The 17731-nt window shown below is 41.8% G+C and overlaps 1 protein-coding gene across 2 annotated transcripts in view; it reads right to left on the bottom strand.

Annotated features, from left to right (window-relative positions):
• Positions 1–13500: 13500 nt before the first annotated feature.
• The window catches only part of Hacd1 (3-hydroxyacyl-CoA dehydratase 1), a 120414-nt gene continuing 116183 nt past the window's right edge, over positions 13501–17731 (bottom strand). For both annotated transcript variants that reach the window (XM_083129893.1, XM_083129892.1), the window contains exons 5-6: positions 17115–17293; positions 13501–15771 (exon numbers count right to left, since the gene is read on the bottom strand). In XM_083129893.1, coding sequence (XP_082986019.1) covers positions 15692–15771; positions 17115–17293 — 259 coding nt within the window. In that variant the 3' untranslated portion in view covers positions 13501–15691. The remainder of the gene's footprint in view (positions 15772–17114; positions 17294–17731) is intronic.

The following is a 17731-nucleotide window of genomic DNA, read 5'->3' as shown; positions in this document are numbered from 1 at the left end:
TTTTAAATTAACGTAAAATATAAAATTTAGATATTTTTAAAAAAGCTAATATTTTTATATCTTCTAAAACATCTCTTGAAGTGTTCATTGACTGGTTGTGACACCTTCCTTAATGCACATTCCATATTATTTTTGATGACACAATTATTTATATCATACAAGTAAAAATGAACAATATTGACTTCAGTCATAGTTCCTACCGTACATTCCACCCCCAGCAGATGCAATAAAACTCCCCTTAATTTTCAAAACTTTATTGACATTTAACGCAGATGTGGATGGAATGTGGATAATGACATCGAAGTCGCAGATTTCTGTCAAACAAGAGGCTGCAACAGGGGCTGGGAAGGTACAAATAAAGAAGCTCCCCTCTGGAAGACATTCTAAAGTCTAGACCTGGGATTCCCAAACTTTTTCGTTTCACGGCTCCTTTAGTATTTCAAGATTTTTCCACGGTGCCCAAGTCAGAATGTCAGCCTATCTAGCATTTGCAAAACACTGTGTGGTTGAGTTGCTTCAAATTCAGAAACATATGTGTAAAAAGTACTAAATAAGCACATATTCAGGGTAGCTACAAACAAGCAGAAATGAAATTCCCTGATTTTTCCCTGACAATCATAAACTAAATCCATGTTTTGCAAATGGAAATGAGAAAGTTATATACAAGGGTTGGATAAAAAGTAATGGCAACACTGCTGTCCCGTGAAAGGGGTGAGTCACAGCGCCACATGCGTTTCGTGGCTGATAAAGGAATGTCAGACGAGAAAGTATAGTGAGTGGGAGTGATTGTATGTTATTCAGTCAAAAACAGCAGTGCTCTGAAGCAGAGGACGAGAGTGCAAGCACCCTAACAATATGTTTAGGCAAGAAGAACGTCGTCTCTCAGGCAGACTGTCAACGCAGCCTACTTCTGCACCTTCTTGCAACACCACCTTCGTCTCGCATTAAGAAGGAAGCGACGGCACGGTGTCCCATCATCCTGCTTGACAATGCAAGGTGTCACACTGCGAACAATGTGACGGCGTTCCTGCATAACTGGTAGTGGGAGGTACTGGAACATCTGCCGTATTCACCGGTATGAGACTGTGTGATTACAACCGTTTTGTCAAAATGAAGGAACCACTGGGCGCGAAGCAGTACAACATGCGCAAAACCATCATACGTGCTATAGGGCAGTCACTGCGGGACATTGACAGAGATGGACGTGCTGACGTTGTACGACGCCTTTCATACCTGTGACAGAAGGTCGTAGAGATGAGGGGCGATTACTTTGAAGGAATGTAACACGTGCTCCTCTGCCAATACAGTCAAGCAGGCGCGGCTCGTGCATTATTTACCCGGGGGTTCACTGAAGTGATGTGACATATATTCACTTTCCGCAAAATATACTTCCTTCGCCCAACAAAAGGATGGGGGAGGGTTTAAAAGCTTTGTCAAGAATTCTTTTTATCTGGGAGTATAAGGTTTTGTTGTAGGGGTGTGCGAATAAATTTAGGGCTGAAACTACAATAAATTGTGCCTTTATGAAAAAAGTTGAGTTTTGTTGGAATATCATGGACGTTCTCAAGTAGGGGCAAGTAATATATTTTTTCCCCACGAGGAGCAAAAAACACTCCTTCAGTCTGAAGTTACTGCAACGCTTTTATAATAATTACCAAAAATTACTGTGACTGAAATTAAATTATATGCGTGTAATATATAATTTTTGGTTTACATTCAATTTCCATGGGGGGGGCGGCCCCCTTTTCCCCTTCCGGACGTCCATGCTGACTAATCAGAACTGGTCCTACATTTGTTAAAGGGAAATGGCAACTAATGGCATGCGCATACTAGAAATCGAACCTGAGACCCTTTCATTTATACGCGACAGGTTTGTTCAAATTTGGGGCTGGTCGACCAGCATACGCTTTTTTTCAGTGGACAAGGAAGTTTGTTTACGTTAATTATGTGCATTTCTATCGGTCATTTCTTACCTGCGCGGACAGCAACGCCTACACTGCATCAAATGACATAACCTAGGTAAAGTCCATCCCTCATTTCACTCGCAGCATCACTTAATACTTTCCAACAAGTATCCAAGCACTTCAAAAACTAAAAAACTTGAGACTTTGACAGCGAGTCACGTCTTCGTGCCATTCTTTCTCTTTCGCGAACCCGAAGTGTTTCCACCTTTAAGGAAAAACCTCTGAATGCATGCACAAGGTATTTTGGTAATGTATCTCCTTTATTTTAATTCATCGCATCTAATTCCAGCTTCTATTTGTTTCCACTCATCCATCTCTGACACAATCTTGCATTTATTCCAAGAAGTTCGGTGCAAAAATGATACAAGAGAAGATTGAATATGTAATGTGTGCGCTTCAAACTTGAACCGCACACAGCAACACTGGAAGGGAGGAAGCAGCGAGAAAGGAGCCTTGTCCCACGGCTTCTGCGAGAGAACGAACTGCGCATGACCGTTGGGTAGAGACATAGGTTCTGGAATCTCATCTCCCATGTATTTTGTCCTATACCCTCCTCGCGCTTCTGCTCCCGCACGAAGCTTTCACAATGGCACGAGCTGTCCTGTGGGGGTTCAACTGAGGGTCTGTATCAGGGCGGCCGATTCGCGGTTTCTTCTTCTCAGCAAGAGAGTTTGCCGTGTTACGGGCACAAATACATGACTTATTGTGTAGAATTTTTAGCGAAATAATGTGAAAATAAAGACATTGTTCATTCTCGAGGTGATTATCGTATATTACTGGGGGTTCACTGATCCTGTGCGCTATAGGGCCAACCGCGCCTGCAGTCAAGTACCAATTATACCAGTGTTGCCATTACTTTTTATCCAACCTTTGTAGATCTAGGTATGTGTTGTTTTAAGTGCCTATATTTACTTCATTTCTCTATGATTTGCCTTCAAACTGCAAAATAGTGAATTTGGAAAATTATTACAATTCACAAGCTAGGGAGGGATTATGCGATTTTTTCATATGCTTATTTGATTATTTTTAAAGTTACAAACGACTAAATGAGATTAGAGTGAAGCGTGATTGATGAAAAAGTAAATATTGTAATTTATCAATCTCCTTTCTAGTTATTAAATGTTGAGATTTCCACCGAGGTTTGGAACCCTCTGCTTGCAAAAACCATGAGTGCAGACTCATTTTTTGATGCATAAAACTACTCTTTTCTTTGTAAAGCAAACAACTTAACACTTGCACATAAGTGAAAAAATTGAATCGTACAAAACATATTTCAATGGAACTTCTCCTTCAGTACAAACACTCACAGTATATACAAGTACTGTGGAACTGACAACACACAGTTATACCATTATTGCCGGCGAAAATTAAAAGTTTAATGCAAGCAATTTATACTGCATTGTATAGGTACCTGATTTAGCTAACCAAATATTAAAATAGGAACACGCTGTTGATAACAGCTTCCAAAAGTTTATATATGAGGTAAAAAAAGGTAAAGTGTGCTTAGCACCATGCCATGAAGGCGTATAGAGGGTGTGGGGGTAACGCCCCACACTTTCTTGATCCGGTCATGAGTGGGAGTGATGTGATCAGCATCATGCCCCTGACTGCCTTTACCCCCCAGGGTTTCCCCCAGGTACCCATGTTATTCGACGCTGGGTGGGCACCGGGGCTGTTTCCATCGTTAGAAAAGTTCCCGGATTTGAACCGGCCGGGGATCGAACCCGGGACCTTGAGCATAGTAGTCAGATGCGTTACCGACTGAGCCACCATATATGAGGGGCATCTAGAAAAAGTTCCAATGGCACATGTACACAGTGGCGAAGCGTTGAGTTGCTAGCAGGGTAGGCACAAAAGTGCAATAATTTCCATTAGTTGCTTAAATATGTAAAAAGAAAGGGAGGGGGGCTATGTCATGGAGAGTGGTTCAATGTCTCTCGAGGCCGCTTCTTTACTTGACAGTGGCGTGACGTTTTCAAAAGTGTTGTTACAGACCATCAGTATGATAATTATGTCTTAGGCGTTCTCCTCCCACCCACCAAATGCAATCGATCTAGATTTTTGTTAATTTCGTTTTTTGTTTTTTTTTGTATTTTTTCAACCCCTGATTTATGCACGCACCTCCAGAAAGAACTACAAATCATGAGACATCGCGGAAATCCAATGAATAGTGCTCGAGCCCTGTTGTCAATTCTTCATCACTTTTTTCTAAATTTATTTATTTATTTTCCAATGAGGTGAAAAGGGCTAGAAGAACCCCATAATTTTCGGGTCAGTATGACGTTTGTTCCGTGAGCAGATGACAGAATTCCGCACTTTCAGCGACTGTCAGTTTGGTACGTTCTACTGTTGCCAACTTAGTTTTTTTAGCAAGACTTCCTCGCACCAAGAAAACACCATTGTTATATGTTGTCTAACTAAAGGAATGGTTGTAATTAATTCCAGTCTTGGCTTTCTAGATAAATGAATTTCTGACACCTGTATGTGCAAGTAAACTTAATTTAAATTTTGGATATTTTCGTCTCAGTTGTTCTGCTCTATGTTAACCGTGACGATGAGAATATATGGAGAAGAAATGAAGAGGATCAGGAAACATTGACATGACCACAATTAGGTCACCTGGCTTCGTAACGTGTTAGGATGACCACTACGGGGCTTTCAAGAAAAAAACATATGTAAAGGTGACCTATCTTATTCAGTGTGAATACGTCGCATCCTAGTTTGTTCTACCCACCTTTACGTGATAATAGAACATAGGATCCTTGTTTGGGACCCTTCTATCATGGCAACACGAAAGGTTACTAATGTAACTATAAACAGGTTATAATAAATGTAGTTGCTTGAGAGAATAGAATCCCAATTTTTAGGCGCAATTTAGCTCTTTTCTGCCAATCCAAAGTGACAACACTGGCCTGTTCCGCCAGACCTGAAACAGACCCCGCGATAACCCCACAACACTCTTTGTCCTAAACACAAAAAAAGTCTTCCTTTGCATTGTACTCTCATTGACCGCCCTCTTCTCTTGTTATCCCTTCAGGGTAAGCGAAACTGCCTACCTCTTCGCTTGTATCGGCTGCATAAAAAATGTCTGCTTGTAATATCTATTCGACGACAGTGTTAACGCATTAAATAACGTTTCAACAACTTTTAATTTTTTAAAAAAAAATTGCTGTCACTTGCCACTTGCAAAGAAAAATAGAGTTGAAAACATTTTAGAAGTTATTCTTATAAGAAGAAAACATTAAAGATCAAAAGTGGGTCCTACCTTACCGATGAAGATTACATCTTCACTCAATTGTTCTTGCATTTTAGTCCAGCACTTCCTTGCATAAATCTGATCGCTGAACACGACACGAATCACAAACAAAACTCTACCGCCACGAACCTCGCGGTCGGAGTCACGCTCCCTTGTAGCGTCCTGAGCAGGAGGCAAGTTTTCACAGAGAGGGAACAAACAAGCGAGGGAATCCCCTTTCACGATAAAAATAAATTATTCTATTTCCAGTGAAAGTAAAACTACTTTGTAAATATAAGGCGTAACTAGCATTTTAATTTACATAATTTGGTATGAAGACTTACTTTAGAATTATAAGTTCTTTAGACTTGCTGTTTACGCTACGGTGTTGGGTGAATCGACAAGACCATCAGCACTCTGACCAGAAAACGAAGTCAGAACTACAGTACTCCGTAATTTTCAATTTCACTTACTCTTGTCGATGAAAGGAAGGAAAACCAAAGTTTCGTACAAAATATGAAGAATGTACAATGAAATAGAAATATCTCTGCACGAACAGAGGCTAATGTTTATAAAAAATGCTGGTACACCACAAATTTCCAACCCTGGCGGAAATGCAGTGTTGCTGACATTCTGTTCGTCCTAGTGGGTAACACCGCGAGGCCGGCCTCAGGAGTACGTTAAAAGCATACGTACATTACTCGTAAGATTAGACTTCCCGCATATACAACCGTACAACAGAATGTGAAGAGAAGAGGCCCCAGCAAATGTGCCTCACTCCGTGGAAAGTTTGTATACTAGACAGGGTTAGAATTTTTTTGTAATTATCATAAATGAAAATTCCAAACTTTTGCATTTCATTGCATATGTTTTGACGAAATAAGTAAACACAAGTTTAAAAGAGTAATGGCGTGGGTAGGCCCGGCCTCCTGGCCTCCTGGCCTCCTAGGACGCTTCGCCACTGCATGTACATGACGTAAGTAGTCTGAGCGTAACATGCAAATGCAGGCAGGAAGAAGTATCATGTGGTTGTAATCTGGTGTAGTCGCAGCGCAGCAATTATAGGACAGTTCTAGGTTATAGAAGGCCGCTCTCATACAGTCTCCCACTGACTGTGAGGTACATGTGATAATCACATTTTTGCACACTCACAATCCAGCAAGCAATTGTGTTAGGTGTACAGACCAGATGATGTGAGCAATAGTATGGCCAGACGATGGTGCAGACAATTCACATACCCCATACAGTTGACTACATGCAGGTTATTTTGCATCCCTTCAAGTGAAAGATCTTGGACCACTTTCTGTATAGCCACGGCCTTGCATGTAACAACTTACATATCTTTGCTCAGCTGAAGAGGTTTTTGGCAGGACAAGGTTACAACACCTACATTGTGGTACAGATAGTTCCAGCCTTTGCTGTCAGACACACATGCCATGCTACGATAAATGCCAGAACAACGGTGGTGATTATGCCGAAAATTAGGTTAGGAGTCACTTTAATTGATGCAATAAATTACTACTGATATTTTAGTTTTATTTATGCCTAATCAGTAGGGATCTTGATTTTTTCGTAATTTTCATTTTAGCACATTTCCTGTTCTAAATTGCATGTCACATGCCCTACTATTTGTGAGAATTTGACACCTAGGAAGTTATATTGGGAAAGATATTTTCCATACCACCTTTTTAAGTTTAAGGTAAGGGTTTTAGATAATGGGATTTTTCCCCGTATATACTGAAGAGTGCAAAATGGCCATATGTGGCGACGCACCCTAAAATATTAAATTAATCAATCTCAAGTGACAGATATCGATACATTACGGCACCAAAGATTGGCATTTTTTTTAAGGAAGTTGTTTTTCATTATTTCTTGCTCGACAAATACTGATGTTACAACTCCCCTGTGGCAGTTGGTGAGCACTCGATCTCCACCAAAATTGCACCACTTAGCTCGGTGATTCAAAACACTTCTCGCGTGATAAATACTGATGATGCAGCTCCAGTGTGGTGGCAGATACGCACTCTATCTCCTATCAGAACCCTGCCACTATGCTGTGATGCAAATTATTCTCATAGAAGTTGAGGTTGCAGTAAACTTGAGGTTGGGAGCATGTACTTGTCAAATTTTTATAACGTTTACCAATACAGATTTCTGTTTCGATTTTACGTGATATTATTTAACATATATATATATCCCGATTTATTGGATTATTTTTTAAATCAAAGAATAGTTCAATGTCATTGTAAATATATATTAACCTGCGCAAAATCAGTATTACGCATGGATAGTGAAAGAAAACCTCTGTACACATTGCTACATTAAATAAGGTTAAGTGAGCGAGAAGAGTACTAAAATCCAGCAGGATGTTTGCAGTGGTGCAGCAGATTAAGGCTCTGTCCGAAAGGTAGAAGTAATTTGGTCTTGGCGGAAGTGACATCCCTAAAATTCACCTGGATGCACTCCCCCAACCAGATAACCTTCCTGGATGTGGACGTGTACATCGAGGGAGGACACCTGAACTATGAGGGATGATCGAAAAAAAAGGTTACAAAGCATATAACTTTTTTTTATTCATTGTAACGTAACGAAAATTTATGTGTAAATTAATAACATGTTTGTCTTGTTGCGAGTTTGAGGACTTCGGATTCTGACCATGTATACCCGAGAAGCGGACATTTAAAATGGTGACTCGTCTAGAAAATTGGTCAAGAGTAGAAGTGAGGGCAGTGGTACGGTTCCTGTGGGCCAAAAACACTACACCTGCTTACATTCATAGGCAGATTGTGGAGGTGTATGGGGAGGGGACAATTTCAAGGCAACATGTAGCGAAGTGGTGTCGTGCCTTCAAAGAAGGACGGACCAGTATTGTTAATGACAACCCTGGACACAACGGTAGGCCCAGTACCTCAACCACTGACGTGAACTGTGCTCTTGTGGATGAGTGTATTTGTGAGGACAGAAGAACATTACGCTCAATATCAGCTGAGCTGGGACTACCATTGGTTGGCTGGCCACCATTATCTGACATGTGATGATGTCAAAAGAGCTGGCTCACGGTGGCTACGAGAACCTTACGCGGATTTCTGTGCAACCGGTATGGAAAACCTCATGTACCGTTGTGACAAATGCTTGAACAAAAAAGGTGATTACATAGAGGACTAGTGTTGAGTGCCTTCCATCATCAGGTGTGTTGATCTTCCAGCTATGTGTAACACACAAGCCATAATAGGCTTTGTAACCTTTTTTTTCGATCATCCCTCGTACCTCCATCCACAAAAAAACCCACCAACCACATGCAATACCTACACTTCTCCAGCTCCCACCCGTTCCACACCAAAAAAGCCATTCCATTCTCTCTGGCCCTCAGGGGACAGCACCTGAACACTTCACCCACCTCCCACCAGAATTATAACCTCCACCTACACCAGGCCCTGGTTAACCGTGGATATCCCTCCATCCTGGTCACCAAGCAAATATCGCAAGCTGCCTCACATACCACTACCACCAAGAAACCTGCTGCCACCAACCCACCTGTACTCATCACCCAATATCATCCCCACCTCAACAAAATCAGGCACACACTGCACTCTCTTCTCCCAATTCTCCACAGTGATCCTGAAAAGAAAAACATATTTCCCGACAAACCCAGAGTAGTTTTCAAACGCCCCCAACCTCCCAAACATCCTGGTCCACAACACTCCTTCACCACACACGCCCATAAATGCAACCGCCCCAGGTGCAAGACCTGCCCCATCCTCATCACTTCTCACACCCTCCAGGTGCACATGGCTACTGGCAAATTTACCCTCCATCCCAAAGGGACCTGCCATGCCTCAAACCTTATCTACATCCTCACCTGCAACATCTGTGGTGATTTTTACTTGGGGGCAACATCAACGGCCCTCAACCTCCGCATCAATAACCACCACTCCTCCACCCACAACCTGGACTTCACTGTCGCCGTCCACACCAACCACCACAACATCAGTTTCAACGACTGCTTCCGGGTAGTGATTATCCATCTCCTACCCCAACCAGCCAACACCTCAGTTCGCAAAACATGGGAGAGGGCCTATATATCGGCCATGAGTGCAACCACTCCACCTGGCTTGAACAAGGCCACCCAATAATGCCCATCCTTCACCCACCTTCCCTCCCAAGCCATCCCATCCCTCCCAGCTCATCCCACACACACAGTTTACGACGAGCCTGGTGACGAAACAGTGTTTTTTCGTTCTACGCACCGCTTCTTCTTCGATGGGGACCTGGCAACTCTGCAGGGCCCCAACTTCCGGTTCCGTCTCTTTCTCCTCACACCGATGATGTTATGAAATTAGCGAAAATTTTGAATTTTTCTACTGTCCGGTGAGTGTTTCCTTTTACCTTCTTTGATTTTTACTTAGCCCTTTTGGTCCTACTTGCTTTTATCCATTATATATATATATATATATATATATATATATATATATATATATAGAGAGAGAGAGAGAGAGAGAGAGAGGATAAAAGAAAGGAAGGAAGGAGGGCCACAAGGGCTAAATAAAAAGTGAAAGAGGAGAGAGGAAACACTCACCGGACAAAGAAACAATTCAAATTTTCGTGATGGTATGTCACATTTTCAGGAGTAGAGAGATGTTGTATAACTAAGTGACAACATGGATGGAAGAGTAAGCATGACCTGCAGTGTTGCCAGGTATATATATATAGATGGTTCTTTCGCCTGGCTTGTCGAAAACTGTGAGTGTTGGTGGGGGGGGGGGGGTTGTTGGGAAAAGGTGGTGGTGAGGGTGAGGATAGGGGATGAGGGGCGTTACTGGGTGGCCTTGTTCAGGCCTGGAGGTGTGGTTGCATTCATGGTCGATATGTAGGCCCCCTCCCATCTTCTATGTATTGAGGTGTTGGTGGATTAGGGCAAGGAGTGGACGATCGCTACCTGGAAGCCATCATAAAAAGGAATATTGTGGTGATTGGTGTGAATGGCAACAGCAAAGTCCAGGTTTTGGGTAGAGGAACGGTGGTTGTTGATGCGGAGGTTCAGGGCTGTGGATGTTTCCCCCAGGTAGAAGCTCCCACAGATGTTGCACGTGAGGATATAAATTAGGTTAGAGCTGCTGCAGGTTCCTTTGGGGTAGAGGGTGAATTTGCTGGTGGCAGTGTGGATCTAGAGGGTGCGGGAAGTGACAAATATGGGGCAGGTTTTGCACCTTGGGCGGTTGCATTTGTGGGCAGGTGCGAGTTGATTGTGAGTAGGTGGATTGTGGTGGACCAGGATGTTTTGGAGATTGGGAGGGCGTTTGAAGACAACTCTGGGCTTGTCGGGGAAGATATTTCTGGTGTCAGGATCACTGTGCAGGATGGGTAGGAGAGAACGTAGAGTGTGTCTGATTTTGTTGAGGTGGGGGTGATATTGGGTGACAAGTGCAGGGGGATTGGTGGCAGGTTTCTTGGTGGGAGTGTATGAAGCAGCTCGGGATATTTGTTTGGTGACCAGGGTGGAAGGATATCCACGGTTGGTCAAGGCTTGGTGTAAGCGGAGGTTATAGTTCTGTCGGGAGGTGGCTGAGGTGTTGACCTCTGAGGGCCAGGGAGAATGGGAATGGTGTGGAATGGATGGGAGCTGGAGAAGTGTAGGTATTGCACCAACTGTCCTTCCTTCATGTGTACATCCACATCCAGGAAGGTGATTTGGTTGGTGGAGTGAGTCCAGGTGAAATTGATGGAGCTGAAGTGGTTAAGTTTGTCTAGGAAGGTGGTCAGGGAAGGTTCTCCATGCGTCCAAAGCATGAAGATGTCATCGATGAAACGGAGCCAGAGGAGAGGTTTGGGAGATTGGGTCTCCAGGAACTCTTTTTCAACTTTGCCCATGGACAGGTTGGCATAGGATGGGGCCATTCTGGTACCCATGGCTGTGCCCCGGATTTGGAGATAGTGCTTGTCCTCGAAGGTGAAGTTTTGGTCTGTTGTTGAGGAAGGATTCTATGGAGCAGAGGCCATGGGAGTGAGGTATGCTCGTGTAGAGAGAAGTAACATCGATGGTGACACGGATAGTGTTGGCAGGCAATGGTGGGAGAGTGTTAATTTTCTGAAGGAAGTGGCTGGTGTCCCGGAGGTAGGAGGGCAGAGCTTTAACAAGAGGCTGGAGGTGGGAGTCGACAAAGGCTGAGATTCTTTCAGAAGGTGAATTGTAACTGGACACGATGGGTCTGCCAGGGTTGCCAGGTTTATGGATCTTGGGCAGCAGGTAAAAAGTGGGGGTGCGGGGGTTGTCTGGGATGAGCATGGATATGGTGGAGGCTGTCAGGCCCTCCGGGGGGACCTCGGGTGTGGATAAAGTCCTGGATTCTGTTGAGGTGTGTGGCTGAAAGGTCGACCGTGGTGGTTTTGTAGGTGGAGGAGTCGGCCAGCTGGCTAGTGGCTTCCACCAGGTAATCTTGAGAGTTCAAGATCACCGTGGTGGATCCCTAGTCAGCTGGGAGGATTTTGATGTGGTGGTTCTGGCGGAGATCTTGAAGGGCTTTATCTTCAGAGGGATTCAAGTTAGGTTTGTTGTGGAGGTTGTCCACAAATGAGCTGTCAGTGATAGTGGAGATTATGGGAGTGATGTATATTTCCAGGGGGGGTTGGTGGGCAGGGGGGGTGGGTCTTGGGAGGATGGTGGGCAAAATTGGAGGAGGCTTGAGTGGGTTTCATTGGTTGTGGTCTGGGGGGAAGGGTTTTTTGCCCAGAAGTGTTGCTATCTGAGGTGTCCGGCAAAGGTGTGGATATCGAAGAGGAGACTGAATTGGTTGTGGGGAGTTGTGGGGGAGAAGGTGAGGCCCTTGGAAAGAATATCAATTTCAGTAGGGGTGAGATTGTGGATGGACAAATTTAGTACACTTTGGTTGTGTTGGGGTAGGTTAGGGTCGTTGGTGACCATGGGTCTGGTGGGGGTGGGTTTGTCCGTGGACTGGTTGTTTACCAAGGTGTGAGAATTGTGGGTGCAGCTTTGGTGTTTGTGCGGTTCTATTAGTGGTGCTGGAGGAAGGGGTAGTGGCAAGGGAGGGTCAGGCAGTAGAGGGCATGTGGATTTGGGAGTGAATTGTGGTGGGAGTGGAAGAGGGAGAACCTTCCCTGACCACCTTCCTAGACAAACTTAACCACTTCAGCTCCATCAATTTCACCTGGACTCACTCCACCAACCAAATCACCTTCCTGGATGTGGATGTGAACATGAAGGAAGGACATTTGGAAACCTCCATCCACATCAAACCTACCAACCATATGCAATACCTACACTTCTCCAGCTCCCATCCGGTCCACACCGAGAAAGCCATCCCATTCTCCCTGGCCCTCAGAGGTCAACACCTCAGCCACCTCCCGACAGAACTATAATCTCCGCTTACACCAAGCCTTGACCAACCGTGGATATCCTTCCACCCTGGTCACCAAACAAATATCCCGAGCTGCTTCATACACTCCCACCAATCCCCTTGCACTTGTCACCCAATATCACCCCCACCTCAACAAAATCAGACACACTCTACGTTCTCTCCTTCCCATCCTGCACAGTGATCCTGACACCAGAAATATCTTCCCCGACAAGCCCAGAGTTGTCTTCAAACGCCCTCCCAATCTCCAAAACATCCTGGTCCACCACAATCCACCTACTCACAATCAACTCGCACCTGCCCACAAATGCAACCGCCCAAGGTGCAAAACCTGCCCCATATTTGTCACTTCCCGCACCCTCCAGATCCACACTGCCACTGGCAAATTCACCCTCTACCAGGTAGCGATCGTCCACTCCTTGCCCCAATCCACCAACACCTCAATACGTAGAAGATGGGAGGGGGCCTACATATCGACCATGAATGCAACCACACCTCCGGGCCTGAACAAGGCCACCCAGTAACGCCCCTCATCCCCTATCCTCACCCTCACCACCACCTTTTCCAACCCCCCCCCACTCACAGTTTTCGACAAGCCAGGCGTAAGAACCATATATATCTCTCTATCTATCTATCTATCTATCTATATCTCTCTCTCTCTCTCTCTCTCTCTCTCTCTCTCTCTCTCTCTCTCTCTCTCTCTCTCTCTCTCTCTCTCTCTCTCTCTCTCTCTCTCTCTCTCTCTCTCTATATATATATATATATATATATATATATATATATATATATATATATATATCGGTCTGAACTTGCACGGCTGCCACTGACGTACTACTGGCAAGAAATAATTGAAACTCTTACCACATATTCATTACACATTAAGCTTACAATGCAACATAAAATTAAATTTGTATACAATACATCATGAGAATAAGACATGATCATTCTTTATTGAAGAGCCCTCGTACATGGAAAAACATCAGATACCCTTTTTTTTTGTGTAAACATTGTGAAATAGAAGCAAATTTGATGTTGACTTTTTTAATGCAAGGAAAAAATTACATACTATATTACTACATCCAGGGGTATAAAAAAACTAAAAATAATTCAGACACCAGCCCCTTTTTCTCAGGAATGGTCCCCCCCAAATATCAGCTAAGAAAGCCACAAATCCAACTAAGATAAAGGTACACACTTTGAAATGTGACCTTAAAACATTCAATTTATTAATTAATATAAGATTTGATTAAAAGGAAGTAATTCTTAGGCAGGAGTGGAATTCCTAATGAAGGCTCTACTGATAACAGCATAAATAACTATGCAATACATTCTAATATATGGCCGAATCCCACCATAGCGGTGCAGATTTTCAAATTAGGATAGCTGGAGTGCAAACTTTTTAATGTAATATTTATTATTCTGATTTAATAATACACATGATACAGAAAAAACATATACTGTATTATTTTTTTTTAAAAAAAGGTAAAGAAAATTTCCATAAGTGAATTTAAATTATTAAAAAACTTTGTTTAGAACTGGATTTGAAAATTCAAGCACCAGGTTAAAATTTTCAGGTGCCATGGCAACCAAGCACCCTGTATTTTTCTACCCCTGACTATATCACAACCAACTTATAAAATAAAAAAAAAACAATTACTATTCAATATTGTCCTTAAGTTGCTTGAAGAAACTCCTCAATTCCCTAGAAATTAATTATTTTTATGGCACATCTCTGCATGTTTTTAAACCAGAAGAAATAATTACTTACAAAACACAAATTACAAGTACTAATTGTCTGCTAAAACTTCCTTTTGTAAAATATATTTCTATTTCTGATTAAGCATTAATTAAAAGCTTAGTATGGCACATTAATTTATCTTGACATGACTAAACTTATATGCTGAATGCACATTTGTTCACAAACTTACTATTGCTTCTAAATTTTCCCCACTGCTATAACTACCCTATCCACTAATAGCACTACATATGTTGCTTGAAGGTATTTACTTGCTAGTACGGAATCAGATGATGTATGTATGGAAAGCAATGCACATACAGGTTAAATCTAGTCATAAATCAGGGGCACAATGAGCAAATATTTTACCATGAAATTTCATACTTTTTGTTAGTAATTTTTTCCACTATTTTCGTATTAAATATATTGAATATAAACAAAAAATTTTGCCCTTAATTGTTTCAAAAAAGCTAATTCCATTATGATCTGTTAAAAAAGAGGAGGCAACCTGTGAGATTTCACATTATATGAGTAGACGCACAGGTGATTCTTGCAGCACTGAAGCAACAGCCTATCCCCAAATGCTTCTTCAGTCCGCTGGTCGTTGCAGAGCACCTGCAACAAAACGCTGGGATGCTAATTACTTTATACGCCATTAGAGAGCATCAGGCAAGGTCTTTGGATCTTACTTATTGCCCTGTGCCACAGAAAAACAGACGAAATGTCCACGTTGCGCAAAGATGAATATTTGCTTTTGTGGGAAATCTTAACCTAACTTACTAACCTTATATATAAATAGGATAATAATGAATTATCAGTTGGTATTACTAGTGATTACTGAAAATCATTATTTTTTTAATGCATGCATTAAAGCCCATGTAAGGTTGCTCAGTACCAACTATGCGCTATAGAATTGCAACCCCCAGGATAAACCATCAGCAGCTGCCACTGTGATAAATGCAATATTAATAGAAATGTAAAATTGTATAAAATCAAAAAAAACAAATGATTGCATTCAAGTGACAAAAATACTGATGTTAAAATTAATTTAAAATACCCATTCGAATGTTAACATATTTCCTACACTAAAATTAAACTTAAGTTTAAGAAAATGTTAGTTCAGAAACCAATCCATCCCTCAAGCAACAACGAAATTCAGCCAGAAATAAACTTAACAAATTATAAATGCACCGATTACAAAAACATGTTTTTTGTTCAAATAACAAAAAGTACCAACAACAACAATAACAAGACTAGAAAAGTACAAAAATAACTTTTCAAAATGCCAATATTAAAATGGATGAACAATGTAACATACATGTATATAACATTCAGAGCCTACCACCACATCGCATCTTTCAATTTCATGTAGCTTATTAATCCACTTCTACTTTGTTTTCTTGCCTACACTTGTTCCAAGAATCTTCTGCCTTTGTTTGACCATGTGCATGAACAATTTTGGAAATACTGAAACAAAAGACAAATCATTTTCAAGTCAAGTTATCACACTCAATAAAGGAGCAAACTTTTAAAAACTGTGTATATATGTTTACGCTTTGTGTTTGCCTCGACTAGATTTGACTGAACGATGATTTAAAACTATTTCAATGGATGAGGCTTCATAATGCAAGAAGCTTTCTTCTAGCCCTGCAATAATCTTACTCACTTTCAGTAAGTGTTTAAACTTCTCAACATATTGCCACCCTCGTTGGCAGAGTAGTTCGTACAGCATGTTACGATGCCAGGGGTCTCAGGTTTAAATCCCAGTTTGGGCATGAGTGTTCTATGTGAGTGCCACTTCACCAATTTCATCATATCATCACTCATTCATCCTCACTGTCGCGATTAGCCAAAAGTGGCATAAAAGTGACGCTAAATAACAAAAATCAAATCAAATATTAAAAAGTACACCAGGGTCCAGGAACCCATAATTTCCAATGGATTCTATAAGGTTCTGCAACACGACCGGAACATTTTTTCTCGCACAATTTCAATTCGGCCCACGTTGCATATTGTTTCATTGCAATACCAAACTTTGGACATTTTAATTGATTCACGAAAAAGGTTCCAGGACTGAAATTAAATATTTTATAAAGAACAAAAATGTTCTTTACGGTCCAGAACCCATTTACACTTGTTGATTTTCTCTCCTGGACGTTAACAACTCTACCTTAAACATCGAAATGAGACCATTTGGCACTTTTGTCAAGCCAAATGGGATGCCTAGGTGCATTTTGTGACCACACTGCAGCTTAACCCCTTCCCTACGGCGACGTTGAAGGGAAGTGCTCCCAAAAAGAAATCATCTCTATATAGATGCAACTGCAAAATCATTTCATCAAAAATAACTGTAAAAAGACTTGCCGCATAGTGAAGCAAAGGAAAACAATCTATAGATAGACTGCTGCAAATTGTAAAATGCAGGAAAACATGCATTGTAAAAAAAATTTTTTCAGGAACCAACAAAGCATTAAGAATGGATTGTTTGCTCAAAAAGACTAATAAAAGCACAAAAAAGCGACTTCTATAAAAATGACTTGACACAGTACAACAACCATTAATTTTGAAATAGGGTCTATATATAGATGTTCTGCAAAAAAGAAAAAAAAAACATTTTAATGAGTTAATTAATGTTACCATGATGTTATACCTTAACTCATACCGAATGAAGTAAGGTATCATTCATGACTCTACTGTCATTAGTTTCTGAGATATAAAATCATTTAGAGCAGTAGATAATTTCAAATTTCATGCTGAAACAACCTTGTCATTGAGGCTAACCTGCAGAAAACAGTAAGATGTGTACTTACATGGAACGTAGAGAAGCATATTGATGATCATGAAGTAGTAATAGCTGAAAGTGAAATTTAATGAATTTGGCATCTCGAGGCTCCACAGCTTGGACTTGTTGACATAGGGTAATGCAGCGTAGAAGCACAGCAGCTCTCCAGACACTCCGATGGGATAAAGCACTACGAAAAATGAGTACCTAGAACAAAAATATATTAATATTGTTAGAATTTTCAGTTGATTTTGTTAGCTACACACATTGGTAAAAAGGTAAAGTGTTCCCCTGTGCTTAGCACCACGCCATGAAGGCGTATAGGGGGTGTGGGGGTAACGCCCCACACTTTCTTGATCCGGTCGTGTGTAGGGGTGATGTGATCAGCATCACGCCCCTGACCGCCTTTACCCCCCAGGGTTTCCCCCAGGTACCCATGTTATTCGACGCAGCTACACACATTGAGTACTGTAAAATACAGTACTACTAGAAATCTACTGCCCTAATGATCAGGGAGGCATTAATTTGAAAATTCCACTTCTTTTTGCATTTCACGTTTTTCAACCTAGGTCGCCTAAAAACATAAAATCAGGGTTTCACTGTATCCTCTAATAAATATATTTACAGGCCACTGTGGCTAAAGAA

Source organism: Lepisma saccharinum, chromosome 10 (assembly GCF_977018435.1).
Source record: "Lepisma saccharinum chromosome 10, izLepSacc3.1, whole genome shotgun sequence".
Taxonomy (NCBI): Eukaryota; Metazoa; Arthropoda; class Insecta; order Zygentoma; family Lepismatidae; genus Lepisma; species Lepisma saccharinum.
The sequence above is the reverse complement of the archived record's forward strand: the minus strand, read 5'-3'. Positions and strand labels throughout refer to the sequence as shown.